Source organism: Peromyscus leucopus, chromosome 1, assembly GCF_004664715.2.
Source record: "Peromyscus leucopus breed LL Stock chromosome 1, UCI_PerLeu_2.1, whole genome shotgun sequence".
Classification (NCBI taxonomy): Eukaryota; Metazoa; Chordata; class Mammalia; order Rodentia; family Cricetidae; genus Peromyscus; species Peromyscus leucopus.
The window spans coordinates 175621657-175648248 of record NC_051063.1 but is presented as its reverse complement, the minus strand read 5'-3'; the positions used below and the strand labels follow the sequence as shown (position 1 = coordinate 175648248).

Genomic DNA, 26592 nt, shown 5'->3' with positions numbered 1-26592 from the left:
TGTTAGATATCCAGGACTGCTGGCTAGAAAAGGCCCCGAAGGCAGAAGCCTGAGGACGGCAGAGGCAGGCACATGACTGAGGGGAGCATCATCGGACAGGCCCCAGGCAGCAAAGCTGAAGCTGTAAGACATCAGCGTGTAATGACCGGCCCCTTCCGTGCAAGGATCAGAGCTGGGCTTTGGGAAAGCAGTGTCCACCGTGCCTCGTGTAGGGGCGCACATCTGTAGTCCTCGTACTCAGGAAGGGAAGGCAGGGGGATCAGGAGTTCCGGGTGAGCCTGGACTACCTGAGACCCTGTATAAAAACACCAAGCAAGATCCAGCTCTCGATGGGCCTAAGACATGGAGGAGTTTGCGAGCGAGGACAGAACCTGAGCTCTATTCCAGCACACGTGGTTGAAGGAGGGAATTGACTCCCACAGCTGAACCCTGACCTAGACATGTGAACCATGACAGGAGCACGCGCGCGCGCGCGCGCGCGCACGCGCGCACACACACACACACACACACACACACACACACCACACCACACCACACCACACCACACCAAAAAAAATACAGTGAAGGAATAAGCAATCAAACAAGCAAATGAGATATTTGAAACAAAAGGCCACTAAAAATTCAGAAACAAAAGGCTGCTGGTTAATAGAATTCTAGAGACTGGAATTTAGGAAGAGAAAGCTGGGGATGGGGTGGTCCTTGAAGATTTCCTGGATGTGCGTTCTTGCCTGGGACCTCATCTATCCTCTCTCTCGGCTGCCTCAGACAAAGCAGCGGCGCTGTAGATTCCTGGGGTTGTGAGTAGCTGCAATAAAGAAAAGTGAAGGGTCTGAAGACCTATGACATCACCCCTTCCGGTGTCCAAAGTCTGGTGCTCACTGAGAATCCAGATCCTTAGTGCAGAGTCCTCCCACTTCCCTCAGGATGCTCCTCCTTCCTTCAGGAACGCAGAGGCGTCAACTCACAAGAGCTGCAGACGCCCCATTGCACCACGAGGAGGCGCGCGGGGATCGCGGGTTCAAACCACACGCTCACCACCGTTTCCCCGCGCAGTTGGCATGGAAGCCCAGAGTCAGGGCTTGTGCCTGACTGCTTCAGCAGCTCCTGGGAATTTGCGAGAAATGCATATTCCTGGGCCCACCCTGGATCTACCGAGCCATTTCGGGAATGGGCTTCCTAGATCTGTGGTCAGAAGCCACCCAGGTGACAGCGAGGCATGACCAGTCTGAGAACACAACTCTGTTACCTTGAGCTATGATGCTTAGCTCCGGGCTGCCCAGTAGAACTACCCATGGAGCCTTTTCTTTTTAAGGCTATCTGTACGTAGCCCGGGGTGTGCAGACCAGTCTGGCCCCCTACTCACAGAGATCACCTGCTTCTATCTCGAAGTGCTGGGATTAAAGGCATCACCACCACCACGCTCGGCCATGGGCATCTTGCCTCTAGGCATCACTACCACCACGCTCTTGCCTCTAGGAGCTAGATAAATACCGGCTGTATTGGGCCCTAATGGAGCTTCCTGTGAGCAGGTGACTTAGCTCTGCCCTGGGTCCTTGTTCAGGAGGGGAGTGGTGTGCTTTGAGGAAGCCCCGCCCATACACAGAGCAAGAAGAGGGAACTGGAGAAAGCAGGGAGTCTCTGCTGTTTTAGGGTGACAGCTCTCTCCTCTTTGTGGGCTCTGTGCCATTTTTCTCTTTGTTGACAGCGAGAGGCAATGGGTTAGTATAGATAGAGGGTGAACTGGAGTCTGGCTTCTGGGGCTTCCTCCCTGGACACCCCTTTCCTTCAGAGCTGGAAGTCCAAGAGGTATCAATCAGCCGGGTTTGGGACTGGTCTGCAGGCCACCACCTACAACTACTTAGATGACCAAAATACCGAACACCCTCAGTATTAGTTTATTCCGTGTTGCCGCAATGAAGCATCTACCGGAAACAGTTTATGGGAGGAATGCTTTATATTGGCTTTTAGCTGCAGAGAGATCTCGGTCCACCGTGGTGGGGAAGGCGGAGCAGCGTGGAGCAGTAGCAGAGCCTGTTGCCATGGCGACAAGCCAAGAAGCAGAGATACCGCAGCTAGAACATAGGGGGATAGGACCTTCAAAAGCCCGTCTCCAGTGCCGTACTTCTGCCAGCCAGCTCTTGCCTCCTAATGGCTGTACAGCCTTTAAAATAAAGCCTTGCCAGGCGGTGGTGGCGCACGCCTTTAATCCCAGCACTCGGGAGGCAGAGGCAGGCGGAACTCTGTGAGTTCGAGGCCAGCCTGGTCTACAGAGTGAGTTCCAGGACAGCCAGGGCTATACAGAGAAACCCTGTCTTGAAAAACCAAAAACCAAACAGACAGGGCTGGCGAGATATGTGGAAGATGTGTGTCTGTGCACGTGTGTGCTCCCGTGGAGGTCAGGAATCTGCATCATTTGTCTTCCTTCAGTGCTCTCCACTTTGGTTTTTGAAATCAGGTCTCTCACTGAATGTGCATCACTTGTTTCAGCTGGAATGGCTATTCAGTGAGTCCCCAGGATCCACTTATTTCTCTACCCCCTATCCCTGGGATGGACTCACAGATCTGTTCCACCATACATGGTTTTACATGGGTGCTGGGGATTTGAACTCAGGTCTGAATGCTTGTGAAGCAAACACATAACCTAATGAGTCATCTCCCTAACCCTGGCTCACATTTCAAAATTATTATTACTATTTTTGTGGTGCAGTGAATAGAATTCAGGGCTTTATACCTGCTAAGCAAGGGCTCTACCACTGAGCCACACCCCAGCCCCTCACTGGGGGATTCTAGTCAGGGGCTTCTCTACCACTGAGCCACACCCCCAGCCCCTCACTGGGGGACTCTAGGCAGGGGTTCTACCACTGAGCCACACCCCAGCCCCTCATTGGGGGATTCTAGGCAGGAGTTCTACCACTGAGCCACACCCCAGCCCCTCACTGGGGAATTCTAGGCAGGTGCTCTACCACTGAGCCACACCCCCAGCCCCTCACTGGGGGATTCTAGGCAGGAGCTCTACCACTGAGCCACACCCCCATAACACAGCCTCACTGAGCCCCCCCCTCACTGGGGAATTCTAGGCAGTGCTCTACCACTGAGCCACACCCCAGCCCCTCACTGGGGGACTCTAGGCAGTGCTCTACCACTGAGCCACACCCCAGCCCCTCACTGGGGAATTCTAGGCAGGGGCTCTACCACTGAGCCACACCCCAGCCCCTCACTGGGGGATTCTAGGCAGGGGCTCTACCACTGAGCCACACCCCCAGCCCCTCACTGGGGGATTCTAGGCAGGGGCTCTACCACTGAGCCACACCCCAGCCCCTCACTGGGGGATTCTAGGCAGGGGCTCTACCATTGAACCACACCCCAGCCCCTCACAAATGAGAGAAGCCTACCTGACTATGTTTTGCACATTTGGTTCATGAGTCTCTTAAGAATGTGTTTTTACAATACTGGGGCTCAGGGTTTTATCTGTGGAACATTCTAGGGTATGGTTTTAGCGTTTATTTGGTTGCTGTAACCATGAAGAAAAAAAAACCCTCAAACTTGTAGTCACTTGAAGACAATTTTTAGGGTTGGGGAAATGGTAAATGCTGAAGTGCTTGCTATGTAAGTATGAGGATCTGAGTTGAGGGTCCAGCACCATGTAAAAGCCGGGCACAGTAACCCCAGTGCTAGAGAAGAGGATCCTGGATCCTGGGACTTGCTGGGCAGCCAGCCTCTATGAATCAGTGAGCTCCAGGTTCAGTGAAAGACTTTGTCTCAAAAAATAAGCTGGAGAGGATCTGGAGAGATGGCTCAGAGATTAAGAACATTGGCTGCTCTTCCAGAGGACCTGGGTTCGATTTCCAGCACCCATGCCGGGTGGCTTTCAACTGCCTGTAACTCCCTTTCCAGGGTGCTCAGACACCATCTTCTGGCCACAAGGAAGACACACTCATGTCAACTCCTGGCTTCCTCATGCACACAAATGTGCAAACACTTGCATATACACACACATATAAATACACACACAATAATGCTGTAGTGGCTGGTTTTGTGTGTCAACTTGACACAAGGTAGAGTCATCAGAGGAAGGAGCCTGAGTTGAGGAAATGCCTCCATGAGATCCAGCTGTAAAGCATTTTCTCACTTAGTGATCAGTGGGGGAGGGCCCAGCCCATGGTGGGTGGTGCCATCCATGGACTGCTGGTCCTGGGTTCTATAAGGTGGGCTGAGCAGGCCAGGGGAAGCAAGCCAGTAAGCAGCTCCCCTCCTTGGCCTCTGCGTCCTCTCCTGCTTCCGGGATCCCACCCTGTTTGAGTTCTTGTCCTGAATTCCTTCAGTGATGAACAGCAATGATCAAGTGTAAGCCAAATAAACCCTCTCCTCCCCAGCTTGCCTTTTGGTCATGGTGTTTCGTCACAGCTAAGGCGAATTTGAACAAACTAAGACAAACTTGAAAAGTCATGGATTAGGTGCCTGGCCATGGTGGTGCACGCCTTTAATCCCAGCACTCCGGAGGCAGAGGCGGGTGGATCTCCTAGTTTGAGGCCAGTATGGTCTACAGAGGTGGTTCCAGGACACCCAGGTCTGTTACACAGTGAACCTGTCTCGAAACCACCAACTCCCCACCCCCAAAAAGTCATGGATTAGATAATGTACATGTACTTTCTGGGAACTTGCTATGTAGACCAGGTTTAAAAATCAGTAATGCTTCACAATGGAGGAAGAGTGAATGGACATTGGGCCATGATCTCAATATTCATTATTACATCTTTTTAAAGATGAATTCTAGGGCCGGTGGGATGGCTCATTGGGCAGAGACACTGGCCACCAACACTGATGATGTGAGTGCCATCTCCAGGACCCACACGGTGGGAGGAAGATGTCGAGTCCCCAAAGTGGTCCTCTGACCTCCACACATGTGGCCGCATGCCTGTGGACACACAAAAAATAAATGAATAATAAAAATGTAGGGAGAGGGCCTCCTGGCAGTGGTGGCTCGGGATCGGGAGAGAGTCACTCTCCCTTGGGGGTATAATCAGTACTTGCTTGCCCAGTGGATGTCTCACACTCATGAGCATATGAGCAACACTAATTGGACCCAGGGGGTTCTTAATAATAACAATAAGTTTAAAAATGGATGTGAAGTTGGGAGAGAAATGAGTTGAGGGGAGCCAGGGAGAGTTGGAGGAGGTGGTAGTGGGGGTGCATAAGATCAGAGTACATTGTATACATGTATGAAAATTTCAAATAACAGATAAAATTATTATTATTGTTATTGTTTTGAGACAGGGTCTCTCTGTGCAGCCCTGGCTGTCCAGGAACTCACTCTGTAACCCAGGCTGGCCTCGAACTCACAGAGATCCACCTGCCTCTGCCTCCTGGGTGCTGGGATGAAAGGCTGGGATGAAAGGCGTGGGACACCGTGCCCAGCCATGAAGTTTATACATTTGTTGCATCCCTATGTTTCTGTGTATAAATGTGCATGCATGTCTTGGTGCATGTGTAGAGATCAGAGGACTATTTTTTTTATTTATTTATTATGTATATAGTGTTCTGCCTGCATGTGTGCCTGCGGGCCAGAAGAGGGCACCAGATCTCATTACAGATGGTTGTGAGCCACCATATGGTTGCTGGGAATTGAACTCAGGACCTCTGGAAAAGCAGCCAGTGCTCTTAACCTCTGAGCCATCTCTCCAGCCCCAGAAGACTATTTTTCATTTCACTTTTGTTTTTGAGACAGAGTTTCTCTGTGTAACAGCCCTGGCTGTCCTGGAACTCACTCTGTAGACCAGGCTGGCCTTGAACTCACAGAGATCTGCCTGCCTCTGCCTCCGCCTCCTGAGTGCTGGTATTAAAGACGTGCCCCACCACCGCCTGGTTCAGAGGACTGTTTTTGAGAATTCATTTTCTCCTTCCACCATGTGGTTCCTGGGGATGGAACTTGAATCACAAGGCTTAGTGGCAAGTGCTTTTACCCTCTCGAGGGCCCCAGATGACCCTCACGTGCTTTTCCTGTTCCACAGCACCCCTCTCCCAGGCATGTGCCTTTATGACAATATTTCTGCTTTTGTAGCACAGGCTGTAAGGCCTTACTATATAACCCAGTCTGGCCTTGCACTTGTGGTAATCCTCCTGTCTCAACCTCCTGAATGCTGATATTACAGTAGTGAGTTTATTTTGTACATTTTCTATAAATGCCTTGTGCTTATTGCCAAACTATGATTCTCTCAACACAGTGGGTTGGATATTTTTTGAAATAGGTATCAAGGCAATACTGCTGGCTGTGTGTGGATAGTTTTATGTCAACTTAACATAAGCTGGAGTCATCGGAGGAGGGACTCTCAATTCAGAAAATGCCTCCATAAAATGGTGTTGTAGGCAAGCCCACAGGGACTTTTCTTAATTAGTGATTCGTGGAGGAGGGCCCAGGCCACGGTGGGTTGTGCCATCCCTGGGCTAGTGGTCCCTGGGTTCCATGAGGAAGCCATGAGAAAGAAGCAAGCCAGTAAGCGGACCCCTTCACGGCCCCTGCACCAGCTCCTGCCTCCAGGTCCCTGCCCTGTATGAGCTTCTGTCCTGACTTCCTCCGGTGACAAACAGTGATATGAAAGTGCAAGCCAAATAAACCCTTTTCTCCCCAACTTGCTTTGACCGTGGTACCATGGTGTTTCATCACAGCATAGTTACCCTAACTAAGACACTGGCTGACTTTCTTTTTATTTTGTTCCCTAAGCAAAAATGGCTCGGGTTCCTAGTTTTGTGGCTCTGGCTCCTCTCTGGAATGCTGCTTCCAGAGCAAGCCAGCTGCCACAGCACTTATTCCCAGGCAAGTCGGGGGCCGGCAGCTGGCCTGTAACATGAGCCTCATGCCACGGAACACATCTCTTCTCTCTCCACATAATCCTCAGGTTTTGTCAGTTATTTACAGAAACTCGGTGAGAAGAAATTCAGAATGGCCCAGGGTAAGGTTGCCGCTGAACCATTGGGCTTTTTTCCTCTTCCTTCCTTCCTCCCTCCCTCTCTCCCTCCCTCTATCCCTCTCTCTCTCCCTTCCTCCCTCCTGCCTTCTGTCCCTCCTTCCCTTTCTTCCTCCCTCCCTCCCTCCCTCCCTTTCTTCCTTCCTTCTTTCCTTCCTTCCTTTTTTGAGATGAGGTTTTTCTGTGTAGCTTTGGAGCCTGTCCTGGAACTCACTCTGTAGACCAGGCTGGCCTCAAACTCGGAGATCTGTCTGCCTGTCTCTATCCTGTGGGCTGAGATTAAAGGCTTGTGCACCACCACCAACCACCACCACCACCACCACCACCACCACCACCACCACCACCACCCAGCTTAAGGATGGCTCTTCTTAAACTGTTTCTACTAGCCACCACCTTTTGCCCAAAACATTTTTTAAACGACCCTTGATATAAAGATGAATAAAATAGGTATACAAACCCAACATTTACTATTAACGAGTCATAAAATGTATTTCAAAGCAGTTTTTATATACATCTCATATTTTTATTATTGAGTGAAAAGCAAAGGTTCATGTGATGAGATAATTACACTTGCTTATCTAACATGAAGAATTAAATCTCAGTTGAATATTTGATCGGCAGGACATAGAATATCTTCAGCAGTTTTCAAAATTGATATTTTGACTTTGTAACTGTTATGCTGAGAATGCCATTTTGCAGAAATATGCAGCAGAGCATAGCAGAACTGGGCCAGTGAGATGACTCAGGAGGTTAAAATGCTTGCCCTGGAGGCCCGATGACCTGAGTTTGATCCCTGACTCCCAAGGAGTCAGGCATCCTCTGACCTCCATATGTGCGTCATGGAACCCATGGTTGCCCCCATACATAGACACATACACAAAATAAACAACTAAGTACATAAATAATTGTAGTAAAAGCCAAAGTTATCCTGTGACCTTCACACAGGCATTGTGACATGTGCACACTTGCTTCACACACACACACACACACACACACACACACACACAAAATAATGATAAAAATTAAAAAACAGAGTAAGTATGTTAGGGTCATTTTGGAAATTCTGTTCCAATGCCAAGAAAATTCATGTATTGATCTAATATGAAACTCATGCCAGCAACTCAAATAACAATTTAAAAGATTGGTTCTTTTAATTTTAGTTTTATTTTTTACTTATGTGCATTTGTGTGTGTCATGGGCACATGAAAGCTGGAGCCCGTGGAGGCAGAGGGTGTTGAATCTCCTAGAGCTGGACTTACAGGCAGCTGTGAGCTGCTTGAAATGGGTACTGGGAACTAAACCCAGGTCCTCTGCAAGAACAGTACATGCTCTTAACTGCTGAGCCATCTCTCCAGCCCCACAAAAGGGCAGTTAAAGACACTTTGTGTTTGGGTGTTTTGTCTGCATGTGCGTATGCACATCACATGTATGCGGTGCCTTGGGAAGTCAAAAGAGGGCATTGGGTCCCCTAGAACTGGAGCTGCTGATAGTTGTGAGCCACCATGGGGATGCTGGGAATAGGACCCGGGTCCTCTGGAAGAGCAGCCAGTGCTCTTCAGAGCTGAGCCGTCTTTCCAGCCCCTGCATTTTTTTTAATTAAAAATTGTTCTTTATTATTATTGTGTTTGTGAGCTTGGACACCCGTGTGCCATGATACTTGTGTGGCCGTCCAGGGGCCAAACTCTGACTGCCAGGGATGCTGGTTAATCTCCATTTTTAACGACACAAACTAGAGTCGCTTGGGAAAAGAGAACCTCAGTTGAGGAGTTGTCTAGATCAGACTGGCCTGGGGGCGTTCCTGGGGGGGGAGCGTATTGTGATGATTGATGTGAGAAGGCCCAGCCCACTGTGGGCGGTGCCATCATGATGGGCACGGTGCCATGCATGCCTTTAATCCCAGCCCGAGGCAGGGGCAGGTGGACTTCTGTGAGTTCAAGGCCAGGCTGGTCTACACAGGACTGCATAGTTCCAGAGAGCAAGCAAGAAGGCAGAGTTCTTTCCTGTTCCTCCGGTTTCCTGAGAGAGTTTCTCTGCTGGCTTCCCTCAATGAAGGGCTGTGGCCTGGAAGTGTAAGATGAAATAAACCCTTTCCCTGGTTTTTTCCCTGTACTGGCTGGTTTTGTGTGTCAACTTGACAGAAGCTAGAGTCATTGTTGAGGAAGGAGCCTGAGTGGAGGAAATGCCTCCATGAGATCCAGCTGTAAGGCATTTTCTCAATTAGAGATCAATGGGGGAGGGCCCAGCCCATGGTGGGTGGTGCCATCGCTGGGCTGCTGGTCCTCGTTCTGTAAGAGAGCGGGCTGAGCAAGCCAGCGGAGTGAGCCAGGAAACAGCTGCCCTCTTGCCTCTAGGTTCCTGTCCTGCTTGAGTTCCTGTCCTGACTTCCTTTGGTGGTGAACAGCGATGTTGAAGAGTAAGGCGAATGAACCCTTCCCTCCCCACATTGCCGTGAGCGTGGTGTTTCATCGCAGCAATAGGAACCCTAAGAAGGACTCTCCCCAAGTTGATCTTGGTCAGAGTGTTTTATCGCAGCTGTGGGAAGATGGTGAGAACCCCAGGCTTGGGAGGAATCAAGTTGAGTGGGAGAGCGTTCAGTGCGAGGGGAAGCCTGACGGAATAGAGGACACTATTAGGTGACCACTGACCATCTCCACCCCCGAGGTGGGTGGGTTAGCGCAACATACCGGAAACAGCGAATCTAGGAGGAAGCCATCCACGGCTGTTTTGGTGAGTTTTGTTTATCATGACTATGACTATTATTTGTTGCTGTTGACACATGCTATGTTCATCTGAGAAGAGGAAGCCTAGACCGAGAAAATGACGCTGTCAGATTGGCTGTAGGCAAGCCTGTGGGGGAGGGGCATTTCCTTGATTGCTGAGTGATATGGGAGGGCTCAGCCCACTGTGGGCGGTGCCACCCCTGGGCTGATGGTTCTGGGTGTATAAGAAAGCGAACTGAGCAAGTCAGCCAGCCATGTTCCTCCATGGGCTCCCCCTGAGTCGGCCCTGCTCTAGGTTCTTGCCCCAACTTTTCTCAAGAGACTACAGCTGTAAACTGAAATAAACCCTTGCTCCTTAAGCTGGTTTTTGGTCATGGTGTTTATCACAGCAACAGAAAACAGACTAAGACAAGCCCTAAACCTTCTCTGGAGTTGGTATTTCTAGAAATATGACGGGTTCTCAACTAAAATACACAGCAGGATAAAAGAGAATCCCAAAGTCTAGCCAGGTATGGTGGCAGGTGCCTGCCATCCCAGGACTCAGGGCACTGACTCAGGAGGGTCTTGAATTCAAAGCCAGCCTGCACCACCCAGTCAGAGCACGTCTCAAAGCAAAAGAAATGGGCCCGGGCATGCTGACTCACATCTGCAATAGCATTGGGAAGTCAGAGTCAGGAGGGTCAGGAGCTCAAGGCCATCCTTGGCTAAATAACAAGTATGAGGCCAGCCTGGGCAACATGACATCTCGTCTTCAAGCAAAAACAAAAACCAAACACAAAAGAAACTGAAAGGCTAAGGGAGAGGAAGAAGATGGAAAAATAACCCTAAACACAAAGCAGTGATGGGTGGAAAGGTTGCAGAGATGTGTTGTCTTGGAAACCCCCGCTCTGCAAAAACGTTGTCATGGAAACCGCAGGACCTGTGTTGTCATGGAAACCACAGTAAGACTTCTATTAGAGATGCGTTAGACCTATTTTTAAATCCTCTGGCAATCAGGGTGCCTCCTTAATGTGAGATTGGGCAGGCAATTGACTTCACTAAGCACATATGTGTATATAAACACATACACACACATAAAGTTTCTCTATATATTTATATAGTCATCTACATGAACATGATTTAGTTATCTATCTATCTTTTTATTTAGATTTTCACAAAGCCTAGGCTGGCCTCAAATTTGAAATGCATGTAAGGATGACCTTGAACTCATTTTTTATTTTTATTTTTTTGTTTTTTTGAGATAGGGTCTCTCTGTGTAGCCCTGGCTGTCCTGGATCTCTCTCTGTAGACCAGGCTGGCCTCAAACTCACAGAGATCTGCCTAGCTCTGCCTCCCAATTGCTGGGATTAAAAGCATTTGCCTCCACTGCCCAGCTGACCTTGAACTCTTAATCCACCTGCCAAGGGATTAACAGGTGTATAATTAATTAATTTTTGAGACAAAGTTGTTATGTAACCCTGATTGGCCTGGTCCTTTATTTGCAGCTCTGGCAATTCTTGAACTTTCTGGGATGCTCCTGCTGGGATAACAAGCATGTACTATTATGCCTGGCTTTATAAATATATTTTAATTTAATTTATTTACATTTACATCCTTCCCTTTTTTATTTTTATCAAGACAGGGTTTCTCTGTGCAGTCCTGGCTGTCCTAGAACTCACTATGTAGACCAGGCTGACCTCAAACTCAGAGATCCTACAGTCACAATTTTTATTTTTAGTGTATGTGTATAATTGTTTACCTGCATGCAAATATGTGCACCATGTGTGTGCTGGTAACCAAGGTGACCAAAAGAGGGAGTTATAGTCCTTGGAGCTGGACTTAACAGATGGTTGTGAATTACTCTGTGAGTGCTGGGAATAGAACCTGGGTCCTAGTCAAGAGCAGCCAGTGCTTTTATCCATTGGACAGTCACTCTGGTCTCAACAGTCTCGCTGTCTAGATTGACTGGCCTGGAACTCAGAGAGATTCACCTGCCTCTGCCTTCTGAGTGCTGGGACTAAAGGCGTGAGCCACCATATGTGGCCATAAACACATATTAAATTTTAATTTTTTTCCTGTTAAGTATTTTGGATTTCATCATAAGCCTCTCTCGGGGTGTGTGTGTGTGTGTGTGTGTGTGTGTGTGTGTGTGTGTGTGTGTCTGTACATAATATTGGTTCATTTTTCACTTATTTAAAATTTTTTGTATCTCATTTTTATTGAATCTTAAGTTATTCATTTTCTTTTTTTTAAAGATTTATTATTTATCATGCATACAACATTCTGCCTCCAAGTATGCCTGCAGGCCAGAAGAGGGCACCAGATCTCATTACAGATGGTTGTGAACCAGCATGTGGTTGCTGGGAATTGAACTCAGGACCTCTGGAAGAGCAGCCAGTGCTCTTAACCTCTGAGCCATCTCTCCAGCTCCCTCATTTTCTTAGTTTTACATATCACAAGCACACAGAATGACAGATTTTGTGGCACAGATTTCGGGATGGTGAGATGGCCCATGGGTAAAAGTGTTCTCTGCACAAGCCTGGGACCTGAGTCCAGTCCACATGGAAGGGGAGAACTGACTCCAGCAGGCTGTCTTCTGACCTCCACACGCGTGCCGTGGCACATGCACTTGCACACTCATACACACACACACACACACACTCACAATTGAAATCAATTTGAAATGCAGAGTTTTAGAAATATGCCTTTCTCTAAGCCCACATTTCATTGGAACGGTATAATTCAAATGCTTCATTTTTGTGTCTGTGTCTTTGGAGGGGGGTGTGGTTGTGGTGGCCGAGGTCAATGTCGGCACCTTCCTTGATTGTCCTCCACTTTTCTTATTTAGAGACAGGGTTTCACCATGTAGCCCTGGCTGTCCTGAAACTAGCTCTGTAGATCAGGCTGGCCTTGAACTCACAGAGATCCGCCTGCCTCTGTCTCCTGAGTGCTGGGATTAAAGGCGTGCGCCACCACTGCCCAGCCTTCAGTTTCATTTTCGATGACCAAATCTTCCAATCATTCTTAGTCTATGGGGTAACTCTCAGTTTCTAGGGTCACAGAAGTTCCTTCTTTGTAGTTACTTGTGATATACAGTTGGTGAAATTCAAACCTAACCCTGGTCATGGAAGCTTTCATCTAAGCCAGCTCAACTTTAGCGAACCTCATAAGGTAAATAGCTTTCTTTTTTATTTATTTATTCAACACTGCTGGGATTCACTCCAGGGGTTCAAAAGTGTTCTTCTGCTGGGCTGTACCTAGAGGTTTATTTATTTATCTTACATGTGTGGGTGTTTTGTATATATGTATATCTGTGCCCCACATGCATACAGTGCCCACAGAGGCCAGAAGATGGCGTCAGGTTCCCAGAACTGTAATTACAGATGTGGCTGACTGCTGGGAATTGAACCTGGGTTCTCTGCAAGAGCTATCAGTGCTAACCTCTGAGCTATCTTTCCAGCCCCAATTACTTTGTATTCTAGCAAAAACAAAACAACAACTCCAAACTAATAGCTTAAAAATTACAAAAGTTGCCAGACATGGTGGCGCACGCCTTTAATCCCAGCACCCAGGAAGTAGAGGCAGGTGGATCTCTGTGAGTTCTAGGCTAGATTAGTCTACACAGAAAGTTCCAAGACAGCCAGGGCTGCACAGTAGAACCCTTGGGTGAGACGTGTGTGTGTGTGTGTGTGTGTGTGTGTGTGTGTGTGTGTGTAAATTTAAAGAGAAAAAAATAGTCGTGGTAGAGACAATAGCCCTGGAGGGATGTAGGATACAGACTCCCCCCCCCCCCCCCCCCCCCCCCCCCGCCACCACCACCACCACCACCACTAGACATCTAAACAAGCGCAGTGGTCATATCTTTTGTCCATTTTTCCTATTAAGCCCAACTGCGGAGCCCATAGCAGGCCGCAATGATGCTTAGCAACCAGTGGCCGGTTGCCATGGAGACCACTGGGGATGCAGATCTGAGGAACTTGTGCAGGAACCAACTGCGCATGAGCGCTCTTCAACGCCAGCTCCGTGGAGCTCAGGGGATCAAGGCCGTGTGACCCGTACAGACTGGAGCTGGAGCCGAGTATAGGCACAACTTCCTGGCTCTCTGGGCCCGGGGCCTGCGCTCAGGAAGCCAACTGCGCTTCAGCCTCCCGTCCTTGGCCTGCCTGAACTGTCAGAAGCGGGGGTGGCCAGAACATCCCTGTGAACCTTCGGAGCTCCAGGCTCCAGGAAGGGGCTAGGGCCGATTGCACCATATTCAGAACACGTGAGCACCAGGGGCCCAGGCTAGGGAGGAGGATCTTGCATGGGGGTGGGGGTGGGGGAGGCGAGGCCTCTTGCAAGGTCAGCCGTGGAGGACACAGGGGAGATCTGTCCATCTTCCATGGAATCTGACCTCACTGTCTTGTCACCTTGCGGGATTCATATTTGGGGACCACCTCACCTCCACCCCCGCCCTCATAGATTCTTTGTTCCAATCACAGGTCGAGCTGGAAGATGTCGGAGCCCAGGGCCATGAGCCTGCTGGAAGACTGGTGTAAGGGCATGGGACTGGACATCCATCGGTCCCTGTTGGTCACTGGCATCCCTGAGCACTGTGGCCATGCAGAAATTGAGGAGACCTTGAATGGAATCCTCTTGCCACTGGGCACATACCGCGTGCTCAACAAAATTTTTTTGCGGCAAGAGAACGTCAAGGCTGCGCTCATTGAGGTTAGCGAGGGTGTGAATCTGAGCTCTATACCCCGCGAGTTCCCGGGGAGGGGCGGTGTCTGGAGAGTGGTCTGTAGAGACCCCACCCAGGACGCTGAGTTTTTAAAAAATCTGAACGAATTCCTGGATGCTGAAGGGCGCACTTGGGAGGATGTGGTGCGCCTCTTGAGGCTTAACCCAGCATTCCCGAACCCAAACCAGCCTCCACCGAACTGGGCAGAAGCCGTGGGGCTGCTCCTGGGCGCGGTGGTTCAGGTTATCTTCTGCAAGGACTCTGAAATCCGCAGCAGGGAGGAGGAAGCTAGGGCTACTGAGGAGGCTACCGAGGCTGAGTTGATGGCGGCTAGGGCTTCAACAGCGAGGAGGAGGGTAAAGAAGGAACCCGGGCTGGGCGTAGAGGTGGGATCGGCTTGCAAGATGGAGGACCGTGGTGACCCTCCAAAACCTCTAGTCCGCAGGGCTGGAGGTAAGATTCGCTCCAGGAGAAGGAAGCAGAAAAAAAATCCTAAGCAAGAGCCAATATTCTGGAGAAAACCCCAAGGTAACAATCATAACAATAGGGTAGGTGCTGAAGCTGAGGCTGCCCAAAGCCCAGAGACCCCAGAGTCGGCCAAGAGCAACAAAAAACCCATTGTGAAGCAGGAGGAGACCGTTTGGAAGAAGAAAAGAGTCTGGAAGGAGGATCCCAGTGATCTTCCTCAGAGTATGCTGCCCGGAGCAGAGAGCCCTGCGAATCTGGAGGACTCAGATCAAGATGGTGGTCCTGAGAGCCCCCCAAAGAAGAAAGTGGTGACCTGGCCCTCCAACAAGATCCCCGCTCCCATGAAGAAGAAGAAGAGGATGAGCTTGGGCTCTCTTTCTTATGTTCTGGTTGATTCCGAAGCCACCAAGAACAAACCGGGGATTCCCAAGAAAGGGTCTGGCTCTAGGAGGGCCATGTCGGCTCCAAGGGCTCCTCAGGGGCCCCAGCCTGATGATGCATCGCCCTCAACATCCAGGGCTGGCAAGATGAAGCCAGGGGGCTTCCCTCGGGTCTCCAAAGGTGAGTGGACACAGAAATCACGTGGTTGGTTAAAGTGGGCATGCAGTGGGGGAGGGTGGTGCAGAGGGCCTCCCAGGACCCCAGTGCATTGGGGCAAGTGATTGACACCCTCCCAGGTGAGGGTTGGTGAGTGAGGGCCTGGGCCTCCCTCCTCCAGCCCTTGTTAGGAATCATCGGGGGCACTGCCAATCCATGACTACCTCACTCACTTTCTTCCTCCATAGCAATGTAATGGTTTGGGGGGCAGGACATTGTGGCACATACTTGTAATCCAACACTTTTGGGAGACTGGTGAGGGTCGAGAGTCTGAGATCAGCCTATGACCAGATTTTGATCACAAATCAAAAATTTATGATTTGAGGTCCTCTCGTTTGTTATGGTGCAGGGCTCTAAGGCCGATGTTTCTAGGGTCCCGCTGGGTTGGGGGTGGACGCAGGAGGTTCCCAGGCATATCTAATTATGCCTGTCCCTGCTTCCCTTCTTGGGATGTTCTGATTTATCCGCAGATTCCAGACAGCTATGATCTGGGGAACCCTGTACCCGAAGAGACGGAAGAGCATCAAGGAAGAAGTTTCAAGTCGGGAGCAAACCTTTTCTTTGTGGTTGAATGAAACATGACTTTGGACTACTGGGGGCCTGTTATGTGTGTGTGTGTGTGGGTCTGACCCACACAGGTAACGGATGTAAAGCCTTAGGAGGTGGGGATTGTTGGGGGGAGGTACTCTCTTTGTGTCTTTTCCTCAGTTGGAGCTTTTTTTTCTCTTCCGCTCACCCTCAAAGGCAGAAGAGGCGATAAGTAGCTTCGGAAAATTCTAGAACATTCTTTCCCCATTGCCTGCGAGGGGGCTCATGGTTATGCTCACCCACATTCAGCCTTTATCCTCCTCTACCCCCTGCCTTTTCCTCTGGAGGCCCAGCCCGGCTGCAGAGCCTGAGGTCCAGAAGGGCAGGGTGGCCCGGTTTGCCGCTCGCACCGCGAGCGTTTGGTAAGTTGGGCCTGGCTTTTCGAAGCCTGCTTCCTGGGCGTTCTTCAACTTCCCTCCTCCAGCAACCTAACTGGAAGTTGGCTAGGTCCCAAGAATTAGTTCTGGAAAAACAAAACAAAACAAATGTCTGCTTGCCCTTGAGCCCTTCAGATTTCAGAGTCTTTAATAAAGAAAACCGGGGGCAGGGGGGAGTTGGCTCGGGGGGTAAGAAAGCTTGCGGTACAAACACAAGGACCCGGGTTCTAATCCTTAGGACTCATGTAAAAGGGCCAGGGATGGCTGCCCGTGCCTGTAACACCAGCGTCAGGTGGTAGAGACAGGTCGATCCCAAGGACTTGCTGGCCAGCCAACCTCTCTGAAATGGTGAGCTTCCGGACTGGGAATCCCCCAGCGAGGGGCTGGGGGTGGGGCTCGGTGGCAGAGGAACTGCCCAGCGTATGCAAGGCCCCAGGTTCCATCTCCAGAGCCAATAAAAACCAAAATGGAATAAAAACGGCACTTTGGTTCTAAAGTGGGGTGATGCCGTCTCAGGAAGCCTGAGGAGAGGAGAGGAGAGGAGAGGAGAGGAGAGGGAGGAGAGGAGAGGGTTGGTAGAGAAAAATCAGTTTTTAGCTCTAATTGTGTGGACCTCTGAGACCCCTGTCTTTGAGGCTTAAGTCAGCTGCTCACATTATAGTAAGAAGGCAGAAATCTCTCTCTTTTCAAAAGCTTCTTTAAAATGGGCTGATTTCTGGCCTCTGAATTTGGTGCCGTTAGATCCGACCATGCTTCCACGTCTGTGCCCACGGGGAGGAGAGAGGATGGCATCTCCACCATCTGTGGTTTCTAAGCTACAGCCTGAGGACTCTCTTTTTCACATGCAGAAGCATGAAAGAGAGGCTGGAGATAGGGCTCAGTGAGAAAAGGGGCTTGCCACCAAGCCTGAGTCCCTGGGTTCGATCCCCAGCACCCAGATGGTGGAAAGAGAGAAACAACTCCTGAGAATCCCCCTCTGACCTCCACAATCATTCCGGGGCACGAGCATGCCCCCCCCCCCGGTAAATAAATGTAATAAAAAATTCTAACACTAGAAAGCAGCAGGTGTGGTGACATGTGGCCATAATCACTGTATGTGGAGGCTGAGGCAGGAGAATTGCTATGAGTTCAAGGCCAGCTTGGGCTACAGAGTAAGGCACTGCCTCAAAATAAATAAGTAAATAAAAACATTTTTTTTTTAAAGTGTAGAAAAAAAATGGCAACTCAACAGTGTCGTAATCCAAAGTACTGGAATATTCCCTTGTGTGTATAGGATAACTGTAACTATTCATCAGCATTGTACTTTGTATATAATTGTATTTGTGTGTGTGTGTGTGTGTGTGTGTGTGTGTGTGTGTGTGTTCATCTGTGCCTATGTGCACGTGTGTATAGGATAACTGTAACTATTCATCAGCATTGTACTTTGTATATAATTGTGTGTGTGTGTGTGTGTTCATCTGTGCCTATGTGCACGTGTGTATGTGGAGGCAGAGCATTTCCTTGGGAGTCCTCCTCAGTCACCGGCTGCCATTTTATGAGACACAGTCTCTCACGGTCCTGAAACCGGCTAGGAGGCTGGCCTGGCAGTGGACCCAGGGACCCTCCTGTCGGCCTCCCTAGCACTGGGTCTGCAAGCCTGTGCTACAAGCATGTCCGCTTGTTTGTCTGCGTCCCTAACTAAGGTGCCCCTCCCCCAGCTCTCTCATTAAGTTTCTTGTAGATGGGAACTTTGAGGACAAAGGTGGGATCTGGCCCCCTGCATGTCCTGAAACACAGTATCCAAGGTGAGTCTCATCTGTGTGTTTACCTTCCCTGTTCAGCTGTGATTGACAGCGGGGGGGGGGGGTCACTTGCTTTTCGGGGCTAACGTGGTACACAGCGGGATTTCCAGCCATCGTGAGTTTTCATGCTCTTCCCCACCTCCAACCTCCGCTTCCGTTTTCTCGATCCAGAAACTGTGCTCAGTTGTTAGATATTCATCTGTGAATCACTCAACCACCAGACCCATTTCTTGTGATAGTCCTTGAGACACCTTCGTTGAAGTAGCGCATTGATAAAACGATCAATGAATGTAAATGTGTGAGTGTAAAATAAAGTTGTGCCAATGAAGTCTCTGCGTAGTCTGTCTTGTTGGAGGAGAGTGCATGGAGCATGTCATGTAGCTTGGAGGAAGATGTTCCCTGCTAAGCAGTAAGAGATTCACGTGACTGTTGTTAATTTCCCATCAGAGAAGAAGCTGTTTGTTCTTGGTGGTTGTGGGCTGTCATCCATGTCCCCAATGACCTTATGGTTTCTAGGATAGGTAATAATGATATTGAGTGATCTGAAAGTACTAGTTTATTTAGTTATGTTTTTGATGCTAGAGATTGGACCTAGGTCCTCACACATACTAGGCAATCACCACACTGCTGAGCCATGCCCCCAGCCTCTCACTGGGGGATTCTAGGCAGGGGTTCCACCACTGAACCACACCCCAGCCCCTCACTGGGGGATTCTAGGCAGGGGCTCTACCACTGAGCCACACCCCAGCCCCTCACTGGGGGATTCTAGGCAGGGGCTCTACCACTGAGCCACACCCCCAGCCCCTCACTGGGGGATTCTAGGCAGGGGCTCTACCACTGAGCCACACCCCAGCCCCTCACTGGGGGATTCTAGGCAGGGGCTCTGCCACTGAGCCACACCCCCAGTCCTCTTTTTATGTTTTATTTTCAAGCTAGGTTTCAGTGGGCTCAGTGTAGCTCAGGCTGGCTTTGAACTTGTTACCTTCCTGCTTCAGTCTCCCAAGTAGATGGAATGAATTATAGACCTGTATCATCAGGCCTGGTTGATGCCGGTTTGTTATAAATGTGTCTGGACAGTGAGAACTCTTTCTTTCCTCCCACCCCTTGGCCGAGGCAGAGAGCTTTAAACAGTCTTATCGTATGTATCTGTGCCATGGTGTGTGTGTGTGGGAACGTGTGCCAACGCACTCCACGGGACTCAGAGGACAGCTCTGTGGGACCAGTCTTCTCCTTCCATCTTCCCATGGGTTCCTGGGATCTAATGCAGGTCACCTGGCTTTTGAGGCAAGCACCTTTAACCTGGTGAGCCACTTCACCTGTCCTAAGGCAGATATATGTGTGTGTGTGTAGGGGAGCAGAGTTTTGGCTTCTTTTGTTTTTGTTTGTCTTTTTTGTTTTCCCAAGACAGGATTTCTCTGTGAAACAGTTCTGCAACTCACTCTGTAGACCAGGCTGGCCTCGAACTCACAGAGATCCACCTGCCTCTGTTTTCTCAAGTGTTGGGATTAGTGATATGAATTACCATGTCCAGCCTTAGAAGTCTTTTAGCTGGGTGGTGATGGTGCACGCCTTTAATCCCAGCATTCAGGAGGCAGAGACAGGTGGACCTCTGAGTTTTAGGCCAGCCTGGGCTACAGAGCTAATTCCAGCACAGTCAGAGCTACACAGAGAAACTCTGTCTTGGGGGGGGGGTTCTTTTAATTAAAAGATTTCTCCTGCTTAAGGTCTCCATCTAGGGGCTCCTGAATGAAGGTGGCCTCCACACCAGAGTCACCTGCACTTCCTATTAAAATGCTATGTCTTGCGGGCTGCAAGAATATATCATGGAGATTCAGCTGCGTATTAAAGCTGAACTTTGACCGGCCAAGGCTCTATCAAGAGGCAAGCCATTTATTATGAATATTTGGTGCGATCCAGTCTTTAATATTCCAGCTGTCTTCTACTATGAAATTCTTGTGTGCTCAAGTGTTTCCAGACATCATGCTGATGCTGAACTTCTAGGTTACTAACTCCCCCCCCACCCCCCAGTCCCACCCCCCAGCCCCCCACTCCCCGGGCTGGTGACACTTAGCTTGCTTCTTGTGCAAATGAAGTTTAGATTATCCCCCTGACCTGAGGCCTAGCGGCTCTCCAGAGCAACTGACTGAGAACAAAAGAGGATTTTACATATCAAGGTGAGAGGTAAAATAACACTCCTGAGGAGGTAGGGAACCACCGGCCCAGGGAAGGAAAGGGCAGGCATTTTCTGTAGAAACTGACAGAACAGCATGGCGAGGGAGAAGAGAGGATGACAGAGGTCCCATGGACTAGCGTAGGCAGATCTGCAGATCTCCAGTAGAGCTTTCTGAGTGCCAGGAGTAGAGAGCAGCAGAGATGGAGAAAGGATGAAGAGGACGAAGATGAGGCTGAAAGCACAGGATTTTAATCCTCAGCAGGACTGAGCTAGGGAACTGGACAGAACTGCAGTTATGGAGACAGGATTTCATCCCAGAGAAATAAAGTAGACAGATACAGAACTTGGTGTATCTAGAGTTGTTCCTGCCTTGAGTGCCTGACGGAGCTATAGCTGAATTGATAGAATTTTGTCTTAGGGGAATAAAGTTAATAGACATAAGAACATAGTGTATGTAAATTTTTCCTTTAGATTTCCCACGCCGGACGTAGCTAACCCCCGGACCCCGGGGTCTTCCATACCTATTTTGTGGCCTCAACTGTGAGATCAGCATTTCTTGGAATTGTGCCTTGGAAATAGCATGTTGGGGATTTGTGTTTACATATTTGTGTGTGTAGGTGCATCTGTGTGTGTGTGTGTGTGTGTGTGTGTGTGTGTGTGTGTGTGTGCTCGTGAACACATGTAGGGCCAGAGGTTGATGTTAGATGGTTTCCTCAAATGCTCTCCACCTTATTTTTTGGGATAAGGTCTCTCACTGAACCTGAAGTTCACTGATTGGGTGAGGCTGGCCCTCCAGTGAGCTCTGGGGACCCTCCTGTGTCTGCCCCCGCCCCCCAGCACTGATGTACTTGTTTTCTTGGGGTTTTTTTTTTGTTTTGTTTTGTTTTTTTTTTCAAGACTAGGTTTTTCTGTGTAGCTCTTGGTATCCTAGAATCTGCACTGTAGACCAGGCTGGCCTTGAACTCGACAAAGATCCACTCTGCCTCCAGAGTACTGGGATTAGAAGTGTGCGCCACCACCGTCAGGTTTGCTGTGCCTGGATTCTTATGTGGGTGCTGGAGATTCGAACTCAGGTCCTCACGCCTGTGTGGTAAGTAATTTACCACCGAATGATGCCCAGAATCAGCGTCTTTAATACCCTCCGGAGATTGTGATGTGCACAGAGGGAGGGAGAGCTGTAGATGGATGACTATGACTACAGGAAGTGGGGTCCGGAGGGTCAGGTTGAGCTTCTGTGGAAGCATAAATGGAGTGTGTCAAAGGGCGTAGAGATCTGGGCTGGGCAGCAGCTGATCTGCAGCACTGAATGCGATCTGTCGGCTGACTTAAAAGCCGTTTTTGGGCAAGGTCTTCAGAGAACTCCCATGATGGTCATCTGTTGGGGTCTGGTAAGCCCACTAGTAAATAAACAAACAAACAAACAAAATCCCCTTGGTGAGGATAGGACCCAGATACAGGGGATGTCATGAAGGCAACTCAGAGCTAAACTACCTGCCAGCCAGAGCTGCTGGGCATCTGTCTGACAGCCAGGGACGATGTGGGAGTCCCAGCCTTCTGGAACTGGGCTGCTAGTGTGCTGAGAAATAGCAGAAGGTGAAGAATATGGGCAGGGTGGGGCACAGAATCAGCTTCTGTTATCTCATTCTGTAGCCCAGGCTAGCCTGGACTTCTCTATGTAGCCCAGGCTGGCCTTGAACTCATTGTGATTCTCCTGCCTCAGGCTCCCAAGTGTGAGGATTATAGGTGTAAACCATGACCAGCTTATATTTTTCAGTGCTGGAGTTTTGAACCTGGGACCCCCTACATGTTAGACAAGTGTTTTAGTACTGGGCTATCCCCCTAGTCAATATCCCACCCTCCATACCTTTTGAGACAGGATCTCACATAGCCCAGGCTGACCTTAAACTTAATGCACAGCCTAGAATAACCTAGAACTTCAGATCCTCCTGCCTCCACCTCCTAAATGTTGAGATGGTAAATGCTGGTTTATGCAGGGCTGGGGATTGAACCCAGGGCTTCACACGTGCTAAGCAAGCGCTCTACCCACTCAGCTACAGCCCCGGTCCTGATGACAAAGTTTAATCTTTGTGATTAGCTGCATACCAAGGAAACAAATGTCTAAACTCTAGTGGAGATGTTAGGGAGAAGTCCAGAAGCACTTGCACTTTTTACACCGCCCCACCTCCCATTAACACACACAGTGCGGGAGTGTGGCAGCACACAGGCAGACATGGAGCTGGAGCAGTAGCTGAGAGCTCACATCTGCAGGCAGGAGACCAAGAGGGAGAGAGGGAGAGGGAGAGGGAGAAGGGGAGAGAGAGGGAGGGAGAGAGACTGGGCTGAAAAGGGCTTTTGAAACCTCAAAGCCCACCCCCAGTGACACACCTCCTCCAACAAGGCCACACCTCCTAATCCTTCCTAAACAGTTCCACTAACAGGGGACCAAATATTCAAATATATGAGTCTATGGAGGTCATTCTCTTTCAAACCACCATACCCATTGAATTCTTTATTTAAATTTTTTTTGCAATTCTTAAGGTGTTTAACATGGAAAAAAAATGTCTTCTAATGTTGAACTTAAAAAATTTAAGGTTCATCTTATGTGTATATTATTTTATGTATGTTTTATTTAATGTTTTGCTTGCATGTATGCATATATGGTTGAAAGGGCCTCAGATCTCTGAGAACTGGGGTTGTGGATGGTTGTGAGCTACCATGTGGGTGTTGGGGGCTGAATAAGTACTCATAACTGCTATTTCTCCAGCCTCCAAATGTCAAACTTCAACAAATGTCACTTACATGAATGAATGGCCCTGACTGGAGAGACACTTATTTTTTCTTTAAAATGTCATCACACACACACACACACACACGCACGCACGCACGCACGCACGCACGCACGCATGCACGCACACACACACACCAGTATCATTATGTAGTTTAGGCTGATTTTGTACTTAGGATCCTCCTGCTTCAGCTCCCTGAGTGCTGAGATCACCATGACTAGCTGAACCACGCCCACACATTTTTATTCATTTATTTTATGTATTTTGAGGTACTGGGATTGAATGCAGGATCTTCTGGATACCAGGCAGGTGCGCTGCTGCTGAACGCCTCCTCCAACCCCTCACTCTTGGATCCTGGACCATACCTGGATCTTGGTGCCATACCTTTGAGCTCTATACCCAGGTCTCTCTGTTGCCAAAGCTGAACTGTGGGTCTCTTCCCTCAGCCTCCAGAGTGTCTGGGATTTCATGCCAGTTGGAACTATATGTCTTTTTTTTTTTTCCATCTGGTTTTTGAGACAGGGTTTCTCTGTGTAGCCCTGGCTGTCCTGGAACTCACTCTGTAGACCAGGCTGGCCTCGAACTCAGAGAGATCCACCTGCCTCTGCCTCCCCAGTGCTGGGATTAAAGGCATGGGCCATAACCACCTGCTGCCATATGTCTTTAAAAAATATCTCCCAGGGCTGGAGAGATGGCTCAACAGTTAAGAGCACTGGTGACTCTTCCAGAGGACCTAGTTTGGGTTTCCAGCACCCACATGGCTCAAAAACCATCTGTAACTCCAGTCCCAGGGCATCTGCCGCCCTCTTCTGGCCTCCAAAGGCACTGCATGGTTGTGGTGCACAGACATACGCGCATACACATGAAAATTGAAAAAATCTTCCTACATTAAAACACACACATGAAAACGGAAAAGCCACAAAGCCACACACCTGTGTTATGTGTGAAAGTCACACCTCCCTCTCGCTGCCCCTTGAATGACCTCTGCTGCAGATCTTGCAAGACGTCATATCCTGTCACACCATTTGGTGCATAACAGCAGTCTGGTTAGGACAGGTTTTGCCTTCAAAGGTCAGTTTTGAAAAGTCCAGCTTGAGCTTATTATGTATTCTGGTAAAAGCATGAAAAGCCAGGGGAGCTGCGGGGCCGACAGATCAAGTCAAGAAACAAAGTAGGGGTGAAGTGAGGGGGCGGGAGCCTGCAGACACCGTGGGAATGTTCTAGAACAATGGCAAATGTGTAACCAATGTCAGCAATTATAGGCCATTTCCATGCTCGGGATGTTTCTCCTCTGCTTTTTAATCTTCCATGAGAAGCGTGAACACACACAGAATGTTCCAGATTAAGTCAGAAGTGAAAATGTCCTGCCATTACTGTCTCAAGACTGCATGGATTTAACTGAGCTTTCTTTTATCCGTGCAAGGCACGCTGTTTCTAAAACGGTCCACAGGGAAAAATGGGCAGAGATCTGCACTAAATGACCAGAAAGGAAAGAGACGGGGGAGGGGCGCATGAGACCGACCCCTAGCCGAGGAGATATTGGCCGTCAATGGTTGCTGGGGGAGGGGGCGTGGCCACGGGTAAGCATTAATATAAGGGTTATATTAATTAGTCTATTAATTAGTCTCAGCAAAATCAAGGATGGATTTAGATGCAGGCTTAAGGACAATTTATTAGAGTATAAAAGGAAAACACCCGAGGGCAGGCAAGCTGCAAGTCTTGCACCGGCCGAGTGGGAAAAAGGAGAGGATAACCAGCATGGAGGCCAGCCACGATAACCAGCATGGAGGCCAGCCACGGAGCGGCCTGCAGCCACTTGGCAGAGAGAGAGGAGCTCTATAAAATAGAGTAAGTAAGCCCAAGGGGCCAAGAGTTTATTCTTTTTTATTTTATTTTATTTATTTTTTGAGACAGGGTCTCACTACCGTAGGCCAGGCTTAAAATACAAAAGGAAAAACAGAAAAGAAAAAAAAAAAAGAACAACCCAAGGCCATCAACACAGATCTGTTTTAAACAAACCAGAGCCTCACCATAGGGGATGGAACCCTTGGGATGGCAAAAAGAAACCAGGCCTGGAGGGATGGCTCAGTGAGTAAGAGCACTGGCTGCTTTTCTGGAGGACTTGGGTTTGATTCCCAGCATCCATGAGGCAGCTCACAGCCACCTATGACTACAGCTGTACACCCTCTTCTGGCCTCTGGGTATGTATGCGGTACACAGGCATGCACACAGGCAAAACCCCCATAGACTTAAAGTAACAAAAACAAAACAATAATAATAGTCATTAAAAAGCCAGCCTGCTGGGGGTTGTGGCATATGCCTTTAATCCCAGCACTGGGAAGGCAGAGGAAAGACGATCTCTGTGAGTTCCAGGTCAGTCTGGTCTACTGATAAGTGACTACCTACTGAACCATTATACTTAAAATAAATAAGTAAGTAAAAGTTAAGGCCCTTCTACTGGGGCCATTCACGCATGTAGGTGACATTTATTAAACTTCACATTAGAAAACATAATACTGGGCTGGAGAGATGGCTCAGAGGTTAAGAACACTGGCTGTTCTTCCAGAGGTCCTGAGTTCAATTCCCAGCACCCACATGGTGGCTCACAACCATCTGAAATGAGATCTGGTGCCCTCTTCTGGTGTGCAGGGAAACATGCAAACAGAACACTGTATACATAATCAATAAATCTTTAAAAAAGAAAGAAAGAAAACATAATCACGTTAATGCCTTATCATAAGGTTAGGGAATCACAAAAATAAGTAAATAAATAAAAGTTAAAAAAAAAAAAAGACCAAGCAAGACCAGGTTCAGTGGGTGAAAGGTGCTTGACCCCGAGATTGACACCTGAGTTCAATTAGGATCCAACGTGGTAGAAGGAGAGAACTGACTCCTGAAAGTTGTCCTCTGACCTCTGAGTGCCTTGACAGCACCCGACACACATGCGTTCACAAATAAGTGAATAAATAACTATCAACCCACATTCATCGATATGGCTAAGTTAACCAGAGTTTCCTGTAGTTCTTAGAAGCATTTCCCAACACAATAGAGCAGATATTGCCTTCCCCATAAAATGTCCTTATCTTGGAAGCTGTGTCTCTGGTTATTTTGAAGAGCTCACCCCACTGTGGGCATGTCTACGACCGAAAAATCCTGTGGACTATTTCTGCAAAGTCCATGCCTCGTCATGCTTCATTCCTCCACCTGGGGGCCGCGGGAAAGCTTTGTTCCAATAAAAACGAGTGAATGAGTAACAGATCGGGGTCACACGCCCATGGCAGCACCTGCTGGAGGCCACCTAGGACTTTCTCACTCAGGCTGAGTCTACTGTGTGGACAGTTGCTGGTAGTGTTGGGCTTTTTAAAGCCCTCAATCCTTTATTTATTATTATCAGTGTGTGTGTGTGTGTGTGTGTGTGTGTGTGTGTGTGTGTGTGTG

At 49.0% G+C, this 26592-nt stretch overlaps 1 protein-coding gene and 1 long non-coding RNA gene across 2 annotated transcripts; both read left to right on the top strand.

Moving 5' to 3' along the window:
• Positions 1-13626: 13626 nt before the first annotated feature.
• LOC114681422 (paraneoplastic antigen-like protein 8A) lies at positions 13627-16502 on the top strand. The gene is made up of 3 exons (XM_028854916.2): positions 13627-13925; positions 14143-15413; positions 15920-16502. The coding sequence occupies exons 2-3, from the start codon at positions 14156-14158 to the stop codon at positions 15934-15936; spliced, it is 1275 nt and encodes a 424-aa protein (XP_028710749.1). The 5' UTR covers positions 13627-13925; positions 14143-14155; the 3' UTR covers positions 15937-16502.
• Positions 16503-17383: 881 nt separating this feature from the next.
• LOC114681423 lies at positions 17384-26592 on the top strand. The gene is made up of 3 exons (XR_003732901.2): positions 17384-17851; positions 21516-21518; positions 26549-26592. It is a non-coding gene; the product is annotated as an uncharacterized LOC114681423 (long non-coding RNA).